We start from the raw sequence: 21,955 nt of genomic DNA on the forward strand, positions 1-21,955 counted from the left end.
ATTTAACAATAAAACGAAATCACATTTGAACGTCAGTACGTGTTATTCCGTACTGACATTTAAATTTATTGACTTTTACATGCGAATGTATTTTACGTTAAAAAAGAAATTGGTCAAAATCAATGGAGTAAAAATTTAATGGCTGTTTTTTTTATATTTACATTAACGCGTTTCCAGTCCCGAGTAATCAGCGAAGGTGGCGAAGTATAAAACGGGGTCTTTTCCAGCGAAACAATTAAATTTCGCACACATCGATGAGATTAGGGGCAAAATTTGTGGGTGGTAAGGCTCAAGTTCAAGCGGCAGAAAGCTTCAGCCTATAGGATCTTAAGTCCGCTCCGTTAAACCGAGATCTTTGCGTCGATGTCGAATACTACTCGATGGAATTCGATCAATATATAAACTCGGGGGCGCGTCTACCTAGCGGGGCTAAATACAATTTACCTTTGTTATTTTTCGTGTCATTAAACTGCGTCGCGATTTCGAACGCTTGATCGGAATTGCGAACTCCGATGCGAATTGTTTGTGACCTTTTGTTTCCCACTCCGCTCGCCAGCGACGCGACATCAATTAACGTCGCATCTCAACTGAATTTTCTTCAGGAGTGATCGTATTATTGTAGATAGACACGTATAAATTGGAGTTAAAGAATTCAATTGTCGTTTTTCATTTCGTGAGAATTTACGCATAAGATAGAATTCGGAGGAATTATAGAATTTTTTGTCGCAATGCAAGACAAACTGGGGCATATTTATTTTATTTGTATGCAATAAGAAATTGTGATATTTATTAAGCGTGGTAAGTTCGTTGTTCGCGTGTTGATGGTCAGAATGATCACGGCGCTAGCGTAGGTTCTGATTCATTTGTAAAACGTTATCGGTAATGACAAATTGCGACTCACTACTTTTATGTAGCCTGATCAAAAGATGACGAATGTATTATGAAAAGCTTTTAAACCAGTATTCTAAATGATGCGACATGAACGGTACAATCGTTGTATAAAGGCGCTTTTTTCTTATACTTTTCTTTTTTATAGAAACGAAAATTATAAAAATGAGGCTACAAAAAGATTCCGTATATAAAAAAAACTTGTGTCAGTTTTTCTTGTATAATCTAAGCTTTCTAGCTCAACATCACATGTTGATTATTCAGACTCATCTAGGCATAAAACTTGGTAGAAAGACACTCCACATGATGGAGTCTTACTCTCACTTCCCCGCGTTAATGCAAAAGCACGTAGTTCCATGTCGGCGTTGAAAGTTGAGCAAAGTGCACAAAGTGCGCGAACGCCGCGGCAAAGCTTTCATTTGTCGGCTCGTGACGTAAGCGTGACAAATGTGGACGGGACTTTATGTACCGTACCTACAACGAGAACGCGTCGCGATTATGTACGCCGATGAAAAATGTAACTGCGAGTTTTAGTCCGTCTGCCAAGCGGTTTTAAACGTAACAATTTGTCATGAGATATCCATGTCTGTATTCGTAAAAATGTACTCATTTTAAGACGTTTCTTCAAACAATAACTTTAGTACGAAAAAATTGAAAATAAAATATTTATCGTAAAGAAAGATGTGAATAAAACAAATATATCCTTTTCAACGACGTTAACATAATTTAAGCCTATATACTTTTCTGTGTGGATTTCACTTGGTAGCGAAATTTCTATTGCTAGAGGTTTGGGTTAGCGTAGATTGGGTAATTTATACTTGCCTCCAGCCTCCCCGCTCGGGTGGGGAAGGAGATACAAGCTGAAGAGAACCATGCCGTTCGTTAAAATTGCTTAATGGATCGATTAAACGTAGAGTTTAATTATAAGATACATTAATATGTCTTAGTAGATGTTATTTTTATTCTTATTGGTCTTTTTTCTTTTAATTAGTAATAGAATGTTATTGAGTAATTAAGGACGATAAATAATACCATTTATACATACGTTTATATTATATAATGTAATAATTTATCATAAATATGCGAAATTAGTTCAAAGATTTTAAAAATTTGTCCTCCTGTACAATAAGCATTCAGTGGTGAGCTCTTTGACTTAATAAAGTATATCAAAATTCAATTTGTGACTCGAACCGTGAAGCGTAACGGATTGTCGACTGATTTTGTCACCCCCTTTCATCCATAATTTTGCGACTCACCCAATTTCGTGATGATATTTACTTAATGCTGTCGAGTACAATAATAGCAATTAATTCTTAAACAATTAATGCCTTTCCGCAAAACTCTCGCGCTCGTTGAACAAACGAGAACATTAACAAAGTTATCATCAATTTCGGTTCCCTTAGATTGTTTATGTTATGGAATTCTACAATAATTTTCTTTTTTACAGGTGGAATGCAAAAAAGCACAACCAAAAGAAGTTATGCTACCAGCTAACTTGGCAAAGACGAGAGCTGCTGGACGGGGCGCCTACGGTGAGTTGTTAAGTAGCGCCGTGGCAGCCAGCGGCGTTCGGTACGCTCCCTACCCCATACACGCGCCGGCGCAATTGCTGGTAACGGGCGCCGGAGTGGGTGCAGGGTCTACCAGTGCTGCTACCATGTACCGCCGTGCACTCGCAGCCCTGCGCCCAACCCCACGTCCCACTCGACCTACCCTTGCACCCATCACTATACCCCCCTTGGCCTACTCAGTTTCTGAACTCCTCGGAGCTCACGCACTCGATATCCCAACAATATACTCTCCTCTGACCCACTCGACATTGCCGACTCCATTGCCCCTTTGATCCGCAATACTCTTCCAACAACATCCTCATCAAACCTTCTAAATATCTTCTAAGTTTGATAAATTATCATTCTCCGACAATCCGAGATTTTTATATAGTTTTAGCGCTGCGCCGGTGTACTTCCCTGTCCATTCCCACCTATTTCTTACATTCCTTTGATCTATTGTATCCTTGAAGCGTTTGAATTAATGTATCTAAGGAAACAGATGATATCCAAAGTGTCTTATTTTAGTAATTGCCATTAGTAAATCAGTTAGATAGCAGATTTTCGAAATATGTACCAGCATAAATTAGAAGATCTATAGAAACAGTTGTATACAAAGGTTTATAAAAGTTACATTTTTATCAGATAGTAGAAATGAATCCAATCCAGTTCCAGAGAACAATTTTATGTAGGGTAATAGAGAGTAATATTTTTCTACCAGGTAGTAGGCGCTTAAAATCATTTGATTTATTAATAGATAGAAAAAATAGCATTAAGCCTGGTATTTTTCTGATTTTTATGTAGTTTATATGAAATAATGAATAAGAGTCATACAGCTCTGCTGATTCTTGCCAGTTTTACTACATTTCCATCCATGATAAACAACTAATGCAGCTTAGAAAAGAAATTCTAGATACAATGTTACATGCGGTTGATTCGATGAAATTTTTTTGGAAATAATATTTTTTTAAATCATATTATATTCTTTAGCTTTTTATTATAAATAGCTTTGCAACTTGATGTCGGCTTTTCAAAAAAAATGTTATCGTTGGAAGAAAAGAGGTACCTATGAACAGTCGATGTTACTTATGAGTTTTGTGATTTTTAGTAAATATATTTTATATTTATTTAAATTTTAAATTTTATCCATTTATTAGATTAGGTTACCTGTTCAGATGAGAACTGTGTTATAGTACTTTTAGATTCTACTATTTAAATATTTATATTTATAATATTCTATTGTGCATAGCATATTTTATAAAGAAGTATGTATGTTCTCTATTAGTTTTTATAAGTTTGTTTTTATTTTATTTTCTTTTTAGATGATATTTTGTTAATAACCATAAGTTGTTAATAATATATTCAACTATGTACTATCAAAAGTAGATCTCGTATAAACTAATAAATAGTATTAATTGTATTAACTTACTAAGTAGGAAACCAATCGGTAGTATTTAGTTTAATAAATATCATTTCTAAAATATTTAAAAACGTCTGTTTGTTTAACATGTTTAGCTATAGACTAACAATGTGTAGATTAGATTAACGATTTAAGTCAATATATTATCATCTCGATGATAGAAAACTAACATACCCCATTAAAGTCATTGTAGTTAATATATTAAATGGTAGTCAATTTTAGACATTTGAAATACTGTTACAATTAAATGTAATGTAAGTACTTATACTATCACATATATGTTTGTTGTTACAATCCACACGAACATTTCTCGCCAAGCAAAATAGTGTCTCACGGTACACTTTATTATACAAATTTTACTATGCGAATAATTAATGTTTTAATTAGTACACAAAATTATATAAACTAATGTCTAAGGATCGATCAATTTATGTAAATGTTTTTACATTTCTAGATTTCATGTGGTCGTTGGGTGCGCTTCCTGACGGTAAGTTTACAACTCATATTATATTATTAAAATCAAACCATATCTTTTGTACCCGCATATCCAGATCATTATATTTTGGAATGTGTATCCCCAATGCTTATGAAGTTACAATAAAACCCTAAAGACCCTTATTCGTAATTTTTATGTACCAAAACGGATCATAATAGCAAGTGACTTACTATTTTATATACTATCAATAGATACAACGATAAACATAATTAATGCATTATGAGTAAGCGTGTCGAGGTGTGCTTCCATCAGCCGTAATGGATCACGTGGCCTGACAGATACACTATTTTGATTGGCAATAAATATGATAAACGATCCGGTGTGGTAATCATATCAGCCTCCGTAGACGGTCCGGCCATCAATCATTTACATTTTTACACTGGACGCGATGTTCACAAAGGAGATTGTAAACACATTGTTTTATATGTAACTTTTAGAACTTTTAGCTGTAATAGCAGATTAGTCCACGAGTTTCCACTTTTCTAGAATAGCACTAGTTTATTCTTTTGTATAATGAGTTTGTTAATGAAATACTGTGCAAACGTTTGTTAATTGAATAAAACTATCGTTAGTTCACTCGACGTGCACTCACTACATTTAACGATGTTTACAAATTGTCTCCTGGATAATGTCCAAAGCGATGTCGTACCGAGCGTGTACGATATACTTTACCAATCTTTTATTGTGACGAGTCTATTTTCAAACGGGGCCAATGGGACACGTGCAACGAATCAAAATTTTGTACGGTCTAAATCATACTACCGTAAACGTCAACAGTAACGTCTGGTTACCTACGAACACGTTCGTCAAGATTAAATTGCTAATATGTGCCATGGTGTACTAATTGATGGTATTGAAACAATTAACACGAGTTTGTTTGTTACACAGGTTTCCCCGCAGCGTACGCCGCCTACGCGGCAGGACGTAGCTATTCGGGCTATCCTAGCTTCGGGCTGCCATACCCCGCAGGTAATCCCCTGGCGAGCTTGCACCACCAACTGTCCGGCAATCACTACCACCACTTGGCGACACTCCTGCCATATCACCCACTCGAGCTCAGTGGGGTTTACAATGTACACGCCATGCATCTGTGAACTCGCTCCAACGACAATGCATTCCACTAACTGCTAACGATTCGCAACCGACACTAACCCGCTAACCGCCTAACTCGTCAACCATAAGTAACTCTACGATCCATATGGCTTCTCGTAATCTATATTGTGGTGATTTTGCTCTAACTACTATTTCAAGTAACTTGCGCGAAAGCAACGGGAAGAGTTCGTGTAAACTAACACCAACAACTTCACTAACTACATAACACCTGTAACAATGACTGAGCCATCTAGATAAATCTGCCGTCAATTACAAAACGTCCAAGTTTTGAGAAATGCTATTTATTCTTTATCTCCGGAATTTTGTAGAGATAATCCGACCAAATGCGAGCTCCTCGTTCTATGTTTACAAACGATCCTCCCTAACGATTCTCAAATGCTACGCGTCAAGCAAACACTCCAGCGCAAATACCGCGTTAGCGTCGCCTTTCCTCATAGCCGCCGCTAGTAGCCTCGCGCCTGATTCGTCTCCGCCTAGTATTACGTTACCCTACTCCTCATTAACAACGAAAGCTTTTAGACAGATGGAAACAGATTTAAACAAATACTTTAAAACGTGACGTCCTACGTATAACGGAAAATTGTATGTAAATTTTGTTTGACGAAAAAAAATTATTGAACAAGAAAGTTTCCAAACGACCCTTAAGAACGAGTAATAATGTAGTAAAATTCGTTATTGGTTCTATATAATTCAACTATTACCTCTTTGAAGTAGATAATAAGCTATCCGATCTTCTACGGTCACGTAAACTACCTAATTGCTATGTGCGGGAGATAAGCGCAGCTGTTCAAATAGACTCAGTCACTATTTATTTAACACAGTATAATTTTCTCGTTTTACCTACATTTGCACCACTAGTCCTACGGATTTATTTAGAATAATCGGACGAGTAAAAGTTACGTTCATAAATTTTAAGAAATGCTCATTAATTTTTAATCAGTTCACTTAGCATGTTGATTTTTTAATATATAGTCACCGCGTTTAACTGCGTTTTTCAGTCATGTTAGTCAAACAAATAGTTTTGCGCTAATTACTTGTAAGCTACCAATTAACTGCACGCGAAACAGGCGTTTTAAGCTAACTGCTTACAAAAATTGTAACTGTGCGATTATGCTATTGAAAAAAAAAAACTAGAATTCTAATTTTATTGATAGTAATTATAATTGTTATTGCAAAATTATCAAATATTGCTTCAGGATTTTTTAAGAATTAACGCTTTTGCATGCTAGTTTCATATACAATTGATAATGTCTGAAATAAATACGATTGCAATTTACAAATACCATAATGATTTATAATTTTGCGAAGTTAGTATATAACTTTTCATAAAATACTAAAATATACCATATATATAAGAAAGTATCATTTAGAAACGTGTACTATTACACTGTAATACAAATTACACGCAAATATTTCTAAAAACTAACATCGTACAACGTTAAGTAACTCGGAACTCGGTGAATATTTTGTTAAAAATTCCAAGTCACGAGAGTATATAGTTGAGGCAGTTTGCACCACCTCGCTGAATAAATCTGCAATATTTCTTAACCCGCGATCCATTGTAAGCCGGGGACGAAATAAAAACGAATGCCGTAGACAACATTCATATACAATTAGACGGCTCGGATGGCCGAGACCAAGGCATTAAACCTTGCTGGATCAACTGTAAATGTAATCTGCATATTTATTGAAAATTTTAGTCTAGACGATTATTATTCATCATGTAGCAAGTAATGCTTGGACTTTGTAGGTGAATTGAGCTGTTTATCTTTTTAGATGTAATCTATAGAGTTTTTAATGCACTATTAAACGTATTTAACTTCAATAGCATGCCGTAGTGCTTAGAATTTTTATCTAGAGTTTAAATGAGACTGAACACAACTTGTTAATTTTTTCTTAAACATTTAAATTATGTATTGTTTTTATCACTTTGTGATACGGATGTAAAACTATAGGTTTACAGTACATTATTATGGATCATTATTTTGTCAACAACTTAATATTCATAAAAATGTAATGGAATGAATTGATAAAATACTTTGAATTAACATTTTCATTTCCTTAATGACGATTTGTGTTACAATAGTGTTATTATAATATCTCAATATATTGTTTAAACATTATTATAAATACATATATTATATATACGTTTTCCTGTTTACATTATTTCAGTGTAACTTGCATTTTTTATTTTACGGTTATTATTGTCAATATAGTTGTTTCTCTGGTAGAAATAATGAGTAATATTGTTGTAATTGTTGTGTTCAGTCGATATTAATACAGTTCTATATCTAAACGACTTCTACAGTATAAGGAGACAGTTAAGACATGTAGACAATTAGATAAATAGGAATTAATTTCAAAAATTACTAAGTTTAGAGGATGAGTAGGAAAATACTTCAAAATTAGACTTTCATTTGCGTAGTTCATTAATAGAGTTAGTTTAGATTTATTTTATCATACAAAAATATAATCGAGCTTGGAAAACATTATTTTATTACCTAATTGAATATTTGCTATAATTATAATGTATACTTATGTAGATAAATACCTACTTTGTGTTTCAAAGTTATTTCTCTATTATATTTTATATATTTACACTGCTTAAGCGATAATGTTATTAATAATAATATTTATTGTTGTTGTTGTGTAATATTTTTGGATGCAAGTATTTTATGCAACCTCCTTCGTGTTAATGTTATAATAAAAGGTTCAGTGTTTTAAAAATACGAAATAATTATAAAATCGTCCTCCAAATAATCTGTCGATGAGATTATCGACGTTTCATGGCAAAGCCTTTGCTTCATCACCGCGCCTCGCATTTCTTTCATCAAAATTAAGGTTTTTATCAAAATTTATTACGTAAAATATATAAGTTAATTCGATCATGAAATCGCTACGTGTGCGACCGTCCTTATCGCCATCCTCTAAACTAGTCATGTATTAAATAAGCTTGAATAATATATCGTACGATGTAATTATATTATACTTACTGTGTGGCTACCGGTTATAAGCGAAACCCATTACTAAGTAGTATCGTTGATTTCGTCATTAAAATAATAGCTTCGCATTAAGAACGTAGTATCCTTGGAAAAAAACGAATTTGTGATCAGCATTACACACCTCGGGCATCAGATTGAGTTACCCCAAGCTATTGATCTATTTGCGTGTTTAGATCCACTAATAGCAAGTAAATTATAATTCACTGATTGAACACCGTTGTTTTGAAAATATTTGGTGTTCAATTCGATATATATTGTAATATGTAATGATCCCCTTCCCTGCATTTTGGTTGTGCGTGATACAATTCGAGATTACCTTAATACCAAACACATGAAAAGTTCATCATAATATTGTGCGTGTCAGAATTTCCTAAACGTGGAATCACAAGCTATTAATACTAAGTTTATCCATAAAACGTAAATAAAAACAATTTTATCGTTTATGTTCGCGTTTAATTTTTATTAGATATTTTATCATTTTAGAAATTAAAATTAATTTACATGCCTTATATGGATTCTGAATAACATAGTTATTTTTTAATATTATTTTATTTTATTTAAGCGCCGCGGTTCTGTCGGAGCCCTTCTCAGTTCCGTGGCGGGCTTTGTAGCTTTTTTTTATTTTGTTGCCGCAGGTGTAGTGGGAGTTATACCGCCGGAAAGTCGTCTGTTGGTCGGTGTGGAGTATATAAACCCGGGTGGGCTCGGGCAGGGCTCGTAGGCCGCCGCCACCGCCCGCTCCGCGCCGCCCGCCCGCTACACGCCACAACCTAAACCACTCTCTTACCCGGAACAACCGTTAACGGCTCCCGGAATATCTTACGAAAACAAATAAATCTTTTCTCAAGCGAATTTCTCTTTGGTATCACGCCCTCCATTCTCCCCCGAATCGCAGCTAAGGAATGCAATGTCGCAAGCACGTAATTATAACAATGGTAACGCGATTTCGCAGATGCGTACGTGAACAAATCGCCCGACTAGGTTGCCCCTATAGCTCGATACGAAATAACTAAAAAATAATGCGGTTTCCATCAGGAAGTTTACCCACATTCTAGATAAATAATAATTTAGATATCGTTAATTGCTAAATTCTTCATATTGTAATGTAACCTATGTGTCAAATTTTTAATGTATTCAATGTATTATGTAAGTCACTAGTATTGTTCTTATCACTGTTTTGACATATCGTCTTAATTTTAATCGTAAGTTTAATGGTATTGTGAAGCCAATATATTTTAAAATAAAGGAATTTTCCGCTATATAAGCAAAACGTTTATCGTTTACTGTCCGACCGATTGCTTGACAATCGAGGTCAATCATAGCCCGCTTATTTAACATTCGTTCGCCTATCGATTGCGACCAAAATAAACTAAAAGAAATAGCATGTAGCGTGGAGTTGGTTAGCGTGCGGTGAAGTTTGATAATTTCTTATTATGACCGAACTTTATGCCTTTGGGGTTCAAATGAATTTTAACTTTGATTTTTCGTTCTCTGACTCATCCAATGCGGTTCATGCAGCGTGGTGTCCGCGGCGCGCCCCCCCTCAGCAGAATGGTAAGCACATGCATGTGCGTCACGCGGGGGAAGGTAGTACCTTGTAACGTTAAAGCGGTCTGTCGCGATATCGTGTGCTCTCGCTCCGCTGGTAGCTGGCACATGCGACCGCGGTCTCGTCTACGCATCTTCGGCATACCTCGCATTCTACACGTTCGCCCTCAGAATGCAGCCCGCGGATCAGGCCCACACAACTATTTTACATAGTTCGATGCTATTTTCCTGCACTCACTTGCTGAGAATGTAGATTTGTTCTCAACGAAGAACACAAATCTGATCAAAGTTAATATACTATTTTAAGGGGGGCAGTCATAGGCTATTGAAACACTTATATGGCAATGGCGACGAGTGACCGCGTGTCGTTGATAGTGCTAACTCCATTTTTTAATTTAAAATATTTGACTGTTAACTATATTAGTAAGTGTTATGTTTAGTGCTTGTTACTTAGGTTAGAGCGCGGTAAGGTCTCGCTCCATATTCTTTCTAACTCTGTTCCTTTATCTCTTCAAGTATCTATACATTAGATTCTCTTTATATACTAGAACTAGCAACTGATAGCGTGGGCGAGTAATCATCGCTCATAGAAAAAGAGTGCTGTGTTTGGATGGGTCAGAATTTTTATTTTATAGATTATAGATTTTATTTATTGAATGTCAATAGATATTATTACTTACGCGTAAATGCGTTAGTCTAGCAAACTTCATCGCCCGTACATTATTTCGTAGAAATTCATCGATGGAATGTCGACTCAGTAAATTTTATACCAATTCTATTAGCGTCCCAGCCCTTTTGAATCAAATAAAGCATTAATCAAATTAAGCCAATATGATTTCTGACGAAGAAAACCTTTTTTTATCCTATATGGAAATATATAACTTGAGAATGGTAATGCCTGAGCATTTATTAGATAATCATTTTTGAATATAAAAACGAAGATGACAAACTTTTTTCACTGAAAATCAAGTGCCGTTACACGTACTATCAATTTCGACTAAAATGAAAATAATAGTGTTAACCAAAACAAGAAAACAGCAGTATGGTGAAGGAGTGCGCAGTCAACATCAACAATAGGGCGAGTAATATTTATGTTTGAAGTTTGAACTAAAGTTTGACCAGTATTTTAATCTATTGGAAATATAGAATAGTGTAGGTAAAATTATGCGTAAGCTGAATTTCTGTTCAAAAATTTTAATAAAACGTGTGGTAGCTGTATAGAAATTACAAATTATGAAGTAAATTAGCGAAGCTTAGACCCTAAATTATAGATTATAGTATAGAAGGTGAATTAGAAGACCAAAAGTCAAGTTTATGTAAGCAAAATCTGTAGACTCGATCTGGCCATTTATAAGATTTAACTAGCGGAGTTTCTGAATAGTCTAGACTTAGTAATTTTATGACGGGCGATTTCCTTCCTATTGTAAATTAGTGAAGCTTAAAAAATTAGCGTGGAAAGGTTTTTCGTTCCGAAGTTGTAAAAAAAAAAATAAGAAAATGCTTTATATTGAACATTTTAGCGGGTAGTTAAGTAAGCGTTCGGGTAGATATTTGTCGGTAATAATAATGTGATGGTGGTGCAAACTCATTTTATAGAGGTATTTTTTTTAATTTAGTATAAGACATAGAATAGTACCTACTAAATGTATTACTAAATTGTTGTGCCTTAGGCAAATGGTATATTTAGACTCAATATGTAAAAAATAAGAAATGTTTAACGCAATTAGACTATGTAGTCCTATTTCTAATTTAACATAATATATAGAATAGAGAAAAGGTATTACTTTTCTGCTGTAGCCTTAAATGTAGCTGTAAGCGGTATTTTTCCGCAAGTATTTTATTATTTGACTACATGGGTAGACGGTAATCGTAAAATTTTGTAAAAGTAGAATAATTTTAAAGATTTCTTCTCTATTTTTATAAAGTGTGGATTTTATAATTCGCGGTTAAGTTTTAGCTTTTTTATATCGCTTTTAATGTTTTAATGATCTATGACTGAATCATAAACTAGCTCTAAACTAAACTAGCTAATAAGCTCTTCGCGACCCTGTGAACAACCTAACAGGATGCAATAAATGATATTATAGTGAGATTTAAAGAAAGGACATACGCATGCTTATATGAATTACAAATGGCGTAGGGTGGCGCATGCAAGGCGCGCTACGTAGCAAACCTGCTACGTAGCATAGAAATTCCATTAATTTGCAATTGAAATAAGTCTCAGCTAAACCATCGAAAATCCCTAAAGCGTATCATTTTCGAAGGGAGTTATTGATGGCGGCTATTAAAAATACGTTTACGGTTCGATCTATGTGAGGCCAAACTCACGTACACGTGGAAATAAAACATTTCAATCGTCCAAATTTGGAAAAGAAATGTTTTTTTTTTTTTTGTTATATTTGATATGATTACGCGATTTTGAATATACAAAACTCTCACTTAACGCCGTTTAGGTATTATTAAGCTACTAAACACTTGCAAACTTTTAACACGATTTGAATTAAAAACATTACATACATCGTCATTTAAAACGAAGTAGGGTATGGGTTTCACTATTTAGTAGAGAGAATAATAGATTATATTTATATCTAAGAACCCTTTACTCTATTTAGACATAAAAACCAAAGCTTATGACGGTTTCAAGAGTAAGTCTTACAGCGGAGTACGCTCCGTGAATATTTTGCACGGCCGTCATGCTACTTCTGAAGAAGAATTATTAAGTTTCTTCGAACTTCGCAATTATGAAAGTTCGAATAGCACTCGCAAGACGGGCTCTGAATTTATAGATGAATGTGTGCTTCCCGAGAGGTGCGAGGCTTACTTGGGGTGCGAATAACCTTACCTCTATAAAGTCCCTACGACTTCGCAGCTAAGCCAATAAAATTGGAAATTGCCTGGTGCTAACTTGTAAAGTCATTTTGTATTTCTATTACCTTATTAGAACGCTTTCCAAAACACTTTATCGATAAACGTAAGATCCACAATGGCGTTCCCTTATAAACTTCTAAAATGGTATAAGCTAAAGTATACAATGATTCGTATTTAAATAAGTAGTAGCGAGGAGCTGCAAGAAACTTAGGCGATTACGCACAAATTACATCTCAAACATATGTTACAATGTAAAGCGCGAAGTTATCGTCCGCCTCAGCTGATATGGACCGAGTAGATAACTACAAACTTCCTTCACACCATTTGACGGTAAAGAGAACTGTTTAAGTTGTAAATTATTTGAGGTCAAAATACGCCTTGAAATCAAATTTAATTGACTCCGTTTTCTGACTTTGTTACTCGTGATACGAGTCATGAGTCTCAGTCGAAGCGTTAAACGTCCGTGTACATTTGAAGATTTACAATATATAAACAAAAGCTGAAATCTTTACGTTAAATGTGTATGAGTAACATAATTCTTTTTCGCTATCATGGTACACGACAGACTATAAATATAGGTGCTGTCATGTAATGGGAAAAGAATGAGCTACGTGGGATCGACACGTTAACGATCGGTAGACGTGTCTGCGCTACTACTCGAATTCTTATTTATTACCCAGCAACCTCAAATAAATAGCCTCTTACATCGCACCGTAATATTATTAAAATGTGTCAGCATTTTAGTGAGGGCCGGTGAGCGCGGACGAGGCGGGCGCGAGTGCGGGCCGGTCGTCCGCCGCGCCATCTATCATTCATCCTCCATTACTTATATTGTAATTTTTTTTGCAAAGTCACTTGCAAGCCGGTAATCACCTGGTGCGGCCGCGAACCTTCATTTTTCACACTAAATCATAACTCGCTCATCTAACAAAAATAAAATTTGTCGTACAAGCCAATAGGACTAATGGTGATATTATGAGCAGGCAAAAACTGAATATCCGTTCATTTTGGTCTACTCGTGAACAAAGTGTGCCACAATGAAAAGTAGCACTTCAAAACATTGCGGGCACTTATTTCATTCAAAAACAATCGAGTTTTGTAAATATATTTTGATAGTAGGTGTTAACACAAAGAAGAACTACCATTAATAGGCATATATTGTATAAATCAAATTAATTTTTCATTAAAAATAAATTTTAATTAAGTTAAGCCGATAATAACACAAGTTTGACAAACATTAAAAATGTTTTCTCATTATACCTGCAAACTAGTTAACATGCTGTCAAAAGAATTTTGTATTGAACGCTACAAACACACAAACTGAGAAACGTACCAAAACGAAACCGCATCTATCACCGTCAGAGGTTAATCAAACATGTAAACTTTGACAAACGCCTAAATCACTTTATGTAAATTAACATTTTAGTAGCAATCGAGGCTTATTTAAAATTCGAAGACATTAAAAGCTGTTAAAATTCTGCGAGAAAATAGTAACTAGGACGAAAGGTAAGGCATAGCGAGTAGCGGGTTTCCGCGCGCGAGCGGCGTCAAGCCGCTGCTACGTGCACCGTATGCTAATGCCACTCCCTATTCAATAAGCAGACCGCCGCCTGCCACCGAGAACTCGCGTCAGATAATTTACTGGATATTTTGTAAAAGTTTTTTCGTCCTCTGTGATTTATGCGCGCGAAACTTCGAGCTCTCTTTTTCATTTGAATGCACGTGACATACGTTATATTTTTTGTTCCAACATAATCTTAGCCCGGGGAGTCTTATCTGTCCTCATTCGTCAGCATGGTATCTATCTTCAACGACTAAAGTATTCATGCGTTTACGCGCTTCTACTTCTAGTTTTTTCGCGTTTCACGCCTTTAATATACTTATTGCGAAATAAAAAATTAAATGAAATGGTCGTCCGAACTAAGTATACTTAAAACACAAACGATGGTTCAGTCATAGATGTGTGTGTTGACAATATGCGAGTGTGTGCGTCACTCGTGTACGTGGAGCGAATGCGAACCGTGTGTATGTTTGCAGTGGACCTGACCAACGGCCAACTCACACCGAATAACAACACACCGCTGCTCGCGCAGGCGCTCTCAGGTGAGGTCGCCTTCATGCCATCCTTACATGTAAAGATTCATACATGTGCTTTTCATCATCCTTGAGCTGTAACAATAATAACTCCGTCATAATAACAAACATCATTACATTTTTCTCATTACATACATAACCAGCTTGATATTATTAATTACTATAAACAACAATTTATGAAAACCCTCACTAATATAAAACCTTGACAAACGGAAATTGAATTAAAATATGGAATTCAAAACGTTATTCTTGCAGAGAAATTGTCTTCAGCAATGTGACTGTGACCTACCTAGAATACCTAGTGCAAACTGTAGTTTTAACCGGTTATATTTCCACAGTGATGAACAACTATCAGGCCGCTGCAGCCGGCTTCGGACCACCTGCCTCGCCGCACACGGCTGGAGGTCGGGCGGGATTCCCAGCCGCTAGCTCACCGGGGCCCGCACTCGATGTGTATGGCTCTGCAGCGGACAGCGTCGGTTACGTGCAGGCAGCTAGCCCTCAGCCCTCCGGATTCCCTGCCATCGCAGTCAGCCGTGCCCCCCTCAATTACACCCCAGTGAGTCTAATTTCATACCATTATGAAAATGCGCTTTGACGGTTCCACGGTTTGAAAAGGCTTACATTATTTTTGATGGAATAACTTACGAAGAATGAACAAATATAATAAATATTAAAAAAATAACCGTTTTCATCCCACAAAAAAATCAAAAAAAATTTAATATCGTAAATTCAATAATTAGGCAATCGGATAAAATATCAAATCGTAAGTACGACATATTTTATTGCAATAATAAGTTGAAAAAAAAAACATAATATCTTATTTCGTGATAAATGAGATAAAGTTATTAACTTTCGATTCCAACTTTTTTCATTTGTTACGTCATGCTCAAAAATGCCTATTTCAGTAAGATTCAAATGAAGGCAATTCAGAAAATTGTCCCTGTTCGAGAAGTTTCAACTGTCACGGAATTCAAATTAATGTTGGTTCTGTTTTGTTTTTCTTCCGACCTCTTGATTTGTGCTTCTAAGACATTTAAATTCATTTAATTCTGTATTTAAACTACTTCTTGACAGACAAATACGAGCTTCAATTAATTTTAAATCTAAGGTTGTGAAGCGACGTGTGACAGGCACCACAGATGCAATTAGCAGTCGACGACACTCTAAAATTTTAGCGAGACCGTCCAATCTCATTACGGAACCGATCTTCCTCGTCGCTCTTACGGCATAATCACCATAAGTTAGCGAGCAAGTGAAGCGTGAGAGATGCGATTATAAAGTGCTCCGAAATATGAGAACGGCGGGCGATGGCGGCGGCAATCTACGCGGTGCACTGCCGCGGGTAATGGCTTTTTAAAACTGCGACCGTGTTCCATAACCTCTTTCCTGAGGCGCCATCAGTCTTCATTGCTTGTCGACACCCGCGAGAACCGCCACCGCCGAGATCTTAACTCCTCACGTCATTGTGTCTCTTAGACATTTTTCAAAAGTATTTTCAATGCTTTTAGTTTTCTATATCAATAAATATATACAATTAAAGAGATAGAGTACATGCACTCGACGGATATTAGATTCTGTGACGAAACTGTAATATCTTTATAAATGATATCGAGCGAAAAAGCCTGATAGTTGCACCACTTTTCTAAAAAGTTCTGCTATCAAAAATGTGTACTTATTATTTTTGTGTTCATAATGTACATATTAATATAAGTCATACAACACGCGATACATCTCCTATAACAGCTCGTTTTTTTTTTAATATAAATATAAAGAGGGTTACTTGCCTACTATGGCGGATAGTAGCTTAACTTTAAATATGCTTCATGGGATACTTCTATGGAATACTTAATATGCTTCATGGGATAAACGCCTGTCTGTAGTTTTTTTTTCGCAACATTTATTATTTAATTGTCAAAATACCATCCGAAAATAATCTGTCTTTGCCTGTTAAACAATTTATAGTTGCCGTAAGAGTTACTCTAGTGGCAACTAACCACAGAAATCAATTGGGCAACTATCCTTTTTGATAAAGACTAGAACTATTTAACAATAAAACATTATAAACAGTATAATTTAAGACCGAATGCATGCAAAAAAACACAAATTTTACTGAAATCTCAAACAGTAATAAAAATATTCAACAGAGATTTATAATTTTAACGCTCGTCAAAGTAACGCCGCGGAATACTTTTGCTCACAACGACAAAACACGAGCACCTACTCTAATGACCTATGTGGCATCAAGAGCTGCAGGAAGGGGCACTTCTGATTATGATGAAACACTAACATAGTCAACAAGCCTATTATAGTGCATTCAAACTGATATGTCGAAATGAAGATATTATTGGTAAAAATTAGTAGTCCAGCTTCCGTGTGACTCTGAGCGTGGCTCATGTGGTTCCCGGATGTAAACGGTCTTATTAGGTAACAGGAATGCCCCCACGGGCTATAACCGTAAATCAAGGCGAACAAGCGGTGTAATTACCGTTGCCGAGCGGTTGCGCGCCGCTCTAACTCATCCACTGGCTGTTTTTATTTCGTTGGCCACAGAATTCGCTACCACTCTATCGACTTAAAGCGACTATCAAAAAGACTTTAAAAATCAATCGCTATAAATTTTTCTAACACCGGTATTTGCAATTATAACTGATATAGTATAGTATTATTTCCTTAGTCCTTTTATCGATAGCATATTAGGTTATTGTATCCATAATTCAAAACTAAAATGAGAATGGCCCAAATTTCACCTTTTCAATTTTTTTATTACAGGGACCCTTGATTCCTGCGGCTTTCACCAACGGTTATCATTGAAAGTGTTATAGCACAAATATTTAACGTGAGTATTATTTTTTATTGTGTATTCTCGCCATGCACAATTAAAATGTCATTATGTAGGACGACGCTTTAAAACACTAGTATGTGTAATTATTGTTGTTGAAAATATGAACACCTGTGTGATTATAGTTTGTATAAATGTTTCAAATAATCTTGGCGCGCGGTACTATATACTTCAAAATTGAATGTGTATATTAACTATGAGATTAAGTTTATTTTGTATATGAAATATATGATGAAGTCTTTTCTTATTTTACCTAATACATGCATACACGAAACAAGCATACCATTGCGTGCCTTTGTCTATGTTCAAATGTCGTGTTTGTGTAAACAAGGGTTGTCATATGCAGGTGGCGAGCGGCGTGGCGGCGCGTGATATGCAACGCAACCCTTACAACCCCAGCGCGACTCACCAGCCGGCCGCCCGCGCCCTCCGCCAGCCCGACTCCCGCGCACGCCGCGCCACGCGCCGCATCGGCGACGGTCGTCTAATCCGTCCGGCCACCGCGCGGACCGATCCGTCGACCGCGGCATCTCAACCTCACCGTACCCTCCACAAGATCCTAACCACCCCGACCCTACCACCCGACCTCACTCTCCCCTACCCCGACACCTTGTCTATTGTAAATAATGATAATACTTTTTGTCGTGTAAACGAGAGATAGTCTATTGATTAAACAGGTATTTTTTCAAATTATTCTCGCTTCGACTGTACTGTAGATGTGTTGTCAATAAATGATTAAACTTAAAAAAAACGATTCGTAATATATAAAAGCATCTAGACGATTTCATTGCAGGGAGGTATATCTTAAAATATTTTATTATTCATAGTTAAATACAGTTTAAGATGTAACTTGCATGTCTACTTTTTCATTCGCCTATTTTTTACGTTATCGATAGGGGATCGGTTTCGTGGCATACAAGAATCGCAACCGATATTCAAGAGTTTCGCGTACTAAGATTTTTCGGTAGTAAGCTTTTATATTTAAGAGTTTTAAGAGTCAGTAGGAGCAGAGTATCGGGCCGAGATGTATTTGCAATAAGCTTGTCCCTCCCTCGTGTTCCGCGTGTATAGAGTTGAGCTCGTCGGTAGCGTATAGGTTGGTAGGGGCCGGGCCGGCGACCAGGCCGGAGACAATAACGCGGTTTTCGACCGCGCGTTCGCCGCGCGCTATCACGCTCGTCCACCAACACATATTTTATTCTATCTATTTTTAATATTAATGTCAAATATTAACATAATTAATATTCTAATACATATTGCGCATATTTTATCTATGAATGTAATTATTTTCGCCTAATTCGAATTGTATAAAATCACCTCGGCTATTCTGTTTCTGTAGAAGAAATTTCTGGATTACTTCCTTATAAGACTACGTTAGTTACACGTATACATACTTTCTAATAATAATATATATTATGATATAAAATTTTATCCTAAGGATAACATGATCATATTTACGATTCATAAGGACATTTGAAAAACTAAGTCGGAACATTTCAGAATAATTATCTCTCATCGCATTAAGATAATAATTCGTTTCTATCTTGTACCTTTGAAAGTAGGTATTGTAATTATAATAAATAACAATTTTGTGCATTACGTAATGAATAATTCATTGTTTCTTACGATTGTATTTACCTTAATGTAAGACCACTGTTAAAAATATATACGGCTCCACTAGAAACGCGGAGTCACACAGTACTTAGTCGTATTTAAAGTTTTAATCAAATAATAATTGTAAACAATTCAATTTTCGTGCAGAATAGACCGTGAAATCACACAATTCGACTTCAATAAACCAAAGACAGGGATATATAAAAAGTCACACCAAAGTGCGCAGGTTTGAGGTAATAGAGTAAAATATAAAGTCAATTCATTAATCATATTCGTTAGGTACTGGAAAATTTTCGAAAACCACCTTGTCTAGTTTGCAACAGTAAGCAGTAAGACACGCAAGTGAAGCGCGCCGACGACAGTCGCCCGACGGTCGCTCGACGGTAGCCCGCGCGCGGCCTGCGCTTAGCCTGCGTCTCTCACTACACACGTGCACTCGATTGCAATCATTCGTTATTTACTATTATTATTACTCATTACAGACATCAATTAAACATTAATATTATAAATCTAGGTATTAAATTTAGGTAATAATAATGAACAATCTTTTAAATGCTATTATTATATAAATACGTTATAAATATAAATGTTTCCTGTTACAAAAATATTGAAAAGATACGAAGTAAATCAATATTCTTTTTAAAGGTAATTTATTACTTACGAGTATGTAGTTAATTGAATAATGGAGTGTTAAAAGGAGCGTGCCAGTCGCCGGGCGGTACGCTCGCTTCGCGTTTTTTGTTCATTCGTGCCGAAACATCGTTCGCTACGTGAGCACGGCTCGCGGCCGGCCGCGCCGCGCTTGCGAGCCCGCACATCCCGCAGGAGACGCGACCGCTATTATGTTGTTAAACGTTAGCTAGGAAATTGATAATAAAATCGAAGGTGTGAGTCTGTAAAAGACGGTCGGAATATCATACCTAACAAATTAACGTAATTATTTGTTTTATATTTACGGTGTTATAGGTATTTAAGACATTTTTCTTAGAATATTTAATTATTACGATGAAATGTTATAATTGTTAGGCCCAAGTTGACGGCGGGGCGACGCGCGCGCGCCGTGCCGCCGTCGACTGTCTCATTCACTCATACATCCTCACTATAATTATATTTTCTTACCGACCTTTTTAAAGTAGGAAAAGCGTACACGGCCGCTTATCCCCGTGCGAGTTCGAGTACAAACAAACATACATAATATAGTGAGAGATTCGTTTCGCTCGTTCGTGAGAAGCCATCGGTTCGCCGCGACTGCACCGAGACGACACATAATGACAAATACTATTGTATATACATAGTTAGCCGCATGTAAAAAGACGTATTAATCGATACTTGATACCATCTGATCGATACTATTAGACTCAATCGAGCTACAATCAGGATTAGCTTTACAAAGATTAGGTTCATTGTTGTTGTTATAGTTTGTTGATACGATTTGTGAGCTTATTTTGTTATTAGAACTTTCATGCGGGTCATCATATGGTATAATAAATGCTTCGAAAATTAAATAAATTTTACAATATACTTCAAAGAAGTGCGTAAATATTTAATTTTTAATTGCCTAGCAAAATGCAATAATTTAGTCTTATTTAATTTTTGACCAAAAGTACTTTAAAAGTAAAATAGTTAGTATTAATTCGCTTTCACTTATAATGGCCCGCGTGTAAAGTTACCTGCGGTCGGTGATTGTTAGGAATAAAAGTAACTGCACATCTCATTTAAAATGACCGCTTCGTAATAACTTATGGTTTTTACTCGACGGAAATATGTTACGTGATAACTCGCATTTAATAACTAACAGAAATTTTTGGGCAATTTATTTCAACAGTTCAAGCAGTACACTTGTAAAAGTACGCAAGCAGTCAATTGTTGAGTAAGGTGTGCGAGAGCTAAGTTTCGATAAAAATCATGATTTGTTAACATGTTCGCAAGAGATAAAACGAGCAGCACCGCCGCAGCCGCCTTGTTCTCGCTTGTTTGTTTAATGCATTAGTTAATTTCAGTCGCCATTTTAGAAATGTTCTTATATCAAATTAAAGACTACGTAATAATATTAATAAGCGAGATCTCAAATTTATGTTAAAAATTCGTTATGTGATCATAATATTGCGATTTATCGTATAATATCTATCTAAGTAAAGATTTAAAAAATTATTTATTATATTTTGTATAATAACATTCTACATTACTTTACACTATCTACTTTATATCGTTAATAAAGATAATAATTAATTTTAATCTAATAAAGTGACAGACTGGTAAAGTTCGTAGAGTCGCCCAGGCGGCTTAGATCAGTAGCTTTGCATATTCGGCAATGGCCAACTTAATGTTTCAAGGACCAAAGGTATAGTTATTCGCGTAGAACCGGACGCGCATTGGCTCCACACGAACCGACTTCAACCGATCGGTTGTATCAAGCAGCATCAGAGCGTGTCTGTGAGAGTAGCGTTTGAGAATCAGAGGCGGGCAGAGGCCGGCGCTCGCGACTCGCTCCCACTTCGACGGCATCCCTCCCGCCCGCGCAAC

General features: G+C 36.1%; 1 protein-coding gene across 4 annotated transcripts in view; it reads left to right on the forward strand.

Moving 5' to 3' along the window:
- The window catches only part of LOC123653619 (RNA-binding protein Musashi homolog Rbp6), a 540,105-nt gene extending 521,536 nt beyond the window's left edge, over nucleotides 1-18,569 (forward strand). For 2 of the 4 annotated variants that reach the window (XM_045589613.1, XM_045589615.1), the window contains 4 exons: nucleotides 2,336-2,420; nucleotides 4,310-4,342; nucleotides 5,240-5,320; nucleotides 9,102-9,318. In XM_045589613.1, the coding sequence (XP_045445569.1) occupies nucleotides 2,336-2,420; nucleotides 4,310-4,342; nucleotides 5,240-5,320; nucleotides 9,102-9,187 (285 nt within the window). In that variant the 3' untranslated portion in view covers nucleotides 9,188-9,318. Of the gene's footprint in view, nucleotides 1-2,335; nucleotides 2,421-4,309; nucleotides 4,343-5,239; nucleotides 5,321-9,101; nucleotides 9,319-14,919; nucleotides 14,986-15,314; nucleotides 15,536-17,748; nucleotides 17,816-18,164 lie in introns of those variants that run through there. The other 2 variants (XM_045589616.1, XM_045589614.1) reach the window with 2 other exon arrangements.
- The last annotated feature ends 3,386 nt before the right edge of the window (nucleotides 18,570-21,955 follow it).

This window comes from Melitaea cinxia, chromosome 5 (genome assembly GCF_905220565.1).
Source record: "Melitaea cinxia chromosome 5, ilMelCinx1.1, whole genome shotgun sequence".
Lineage (NCBI taxonomy): Eukaryota > Metazoa > Arthropoda > Insecta > Lepidoptera > Nymphalidae > Melitaea > Melitaea cinxia.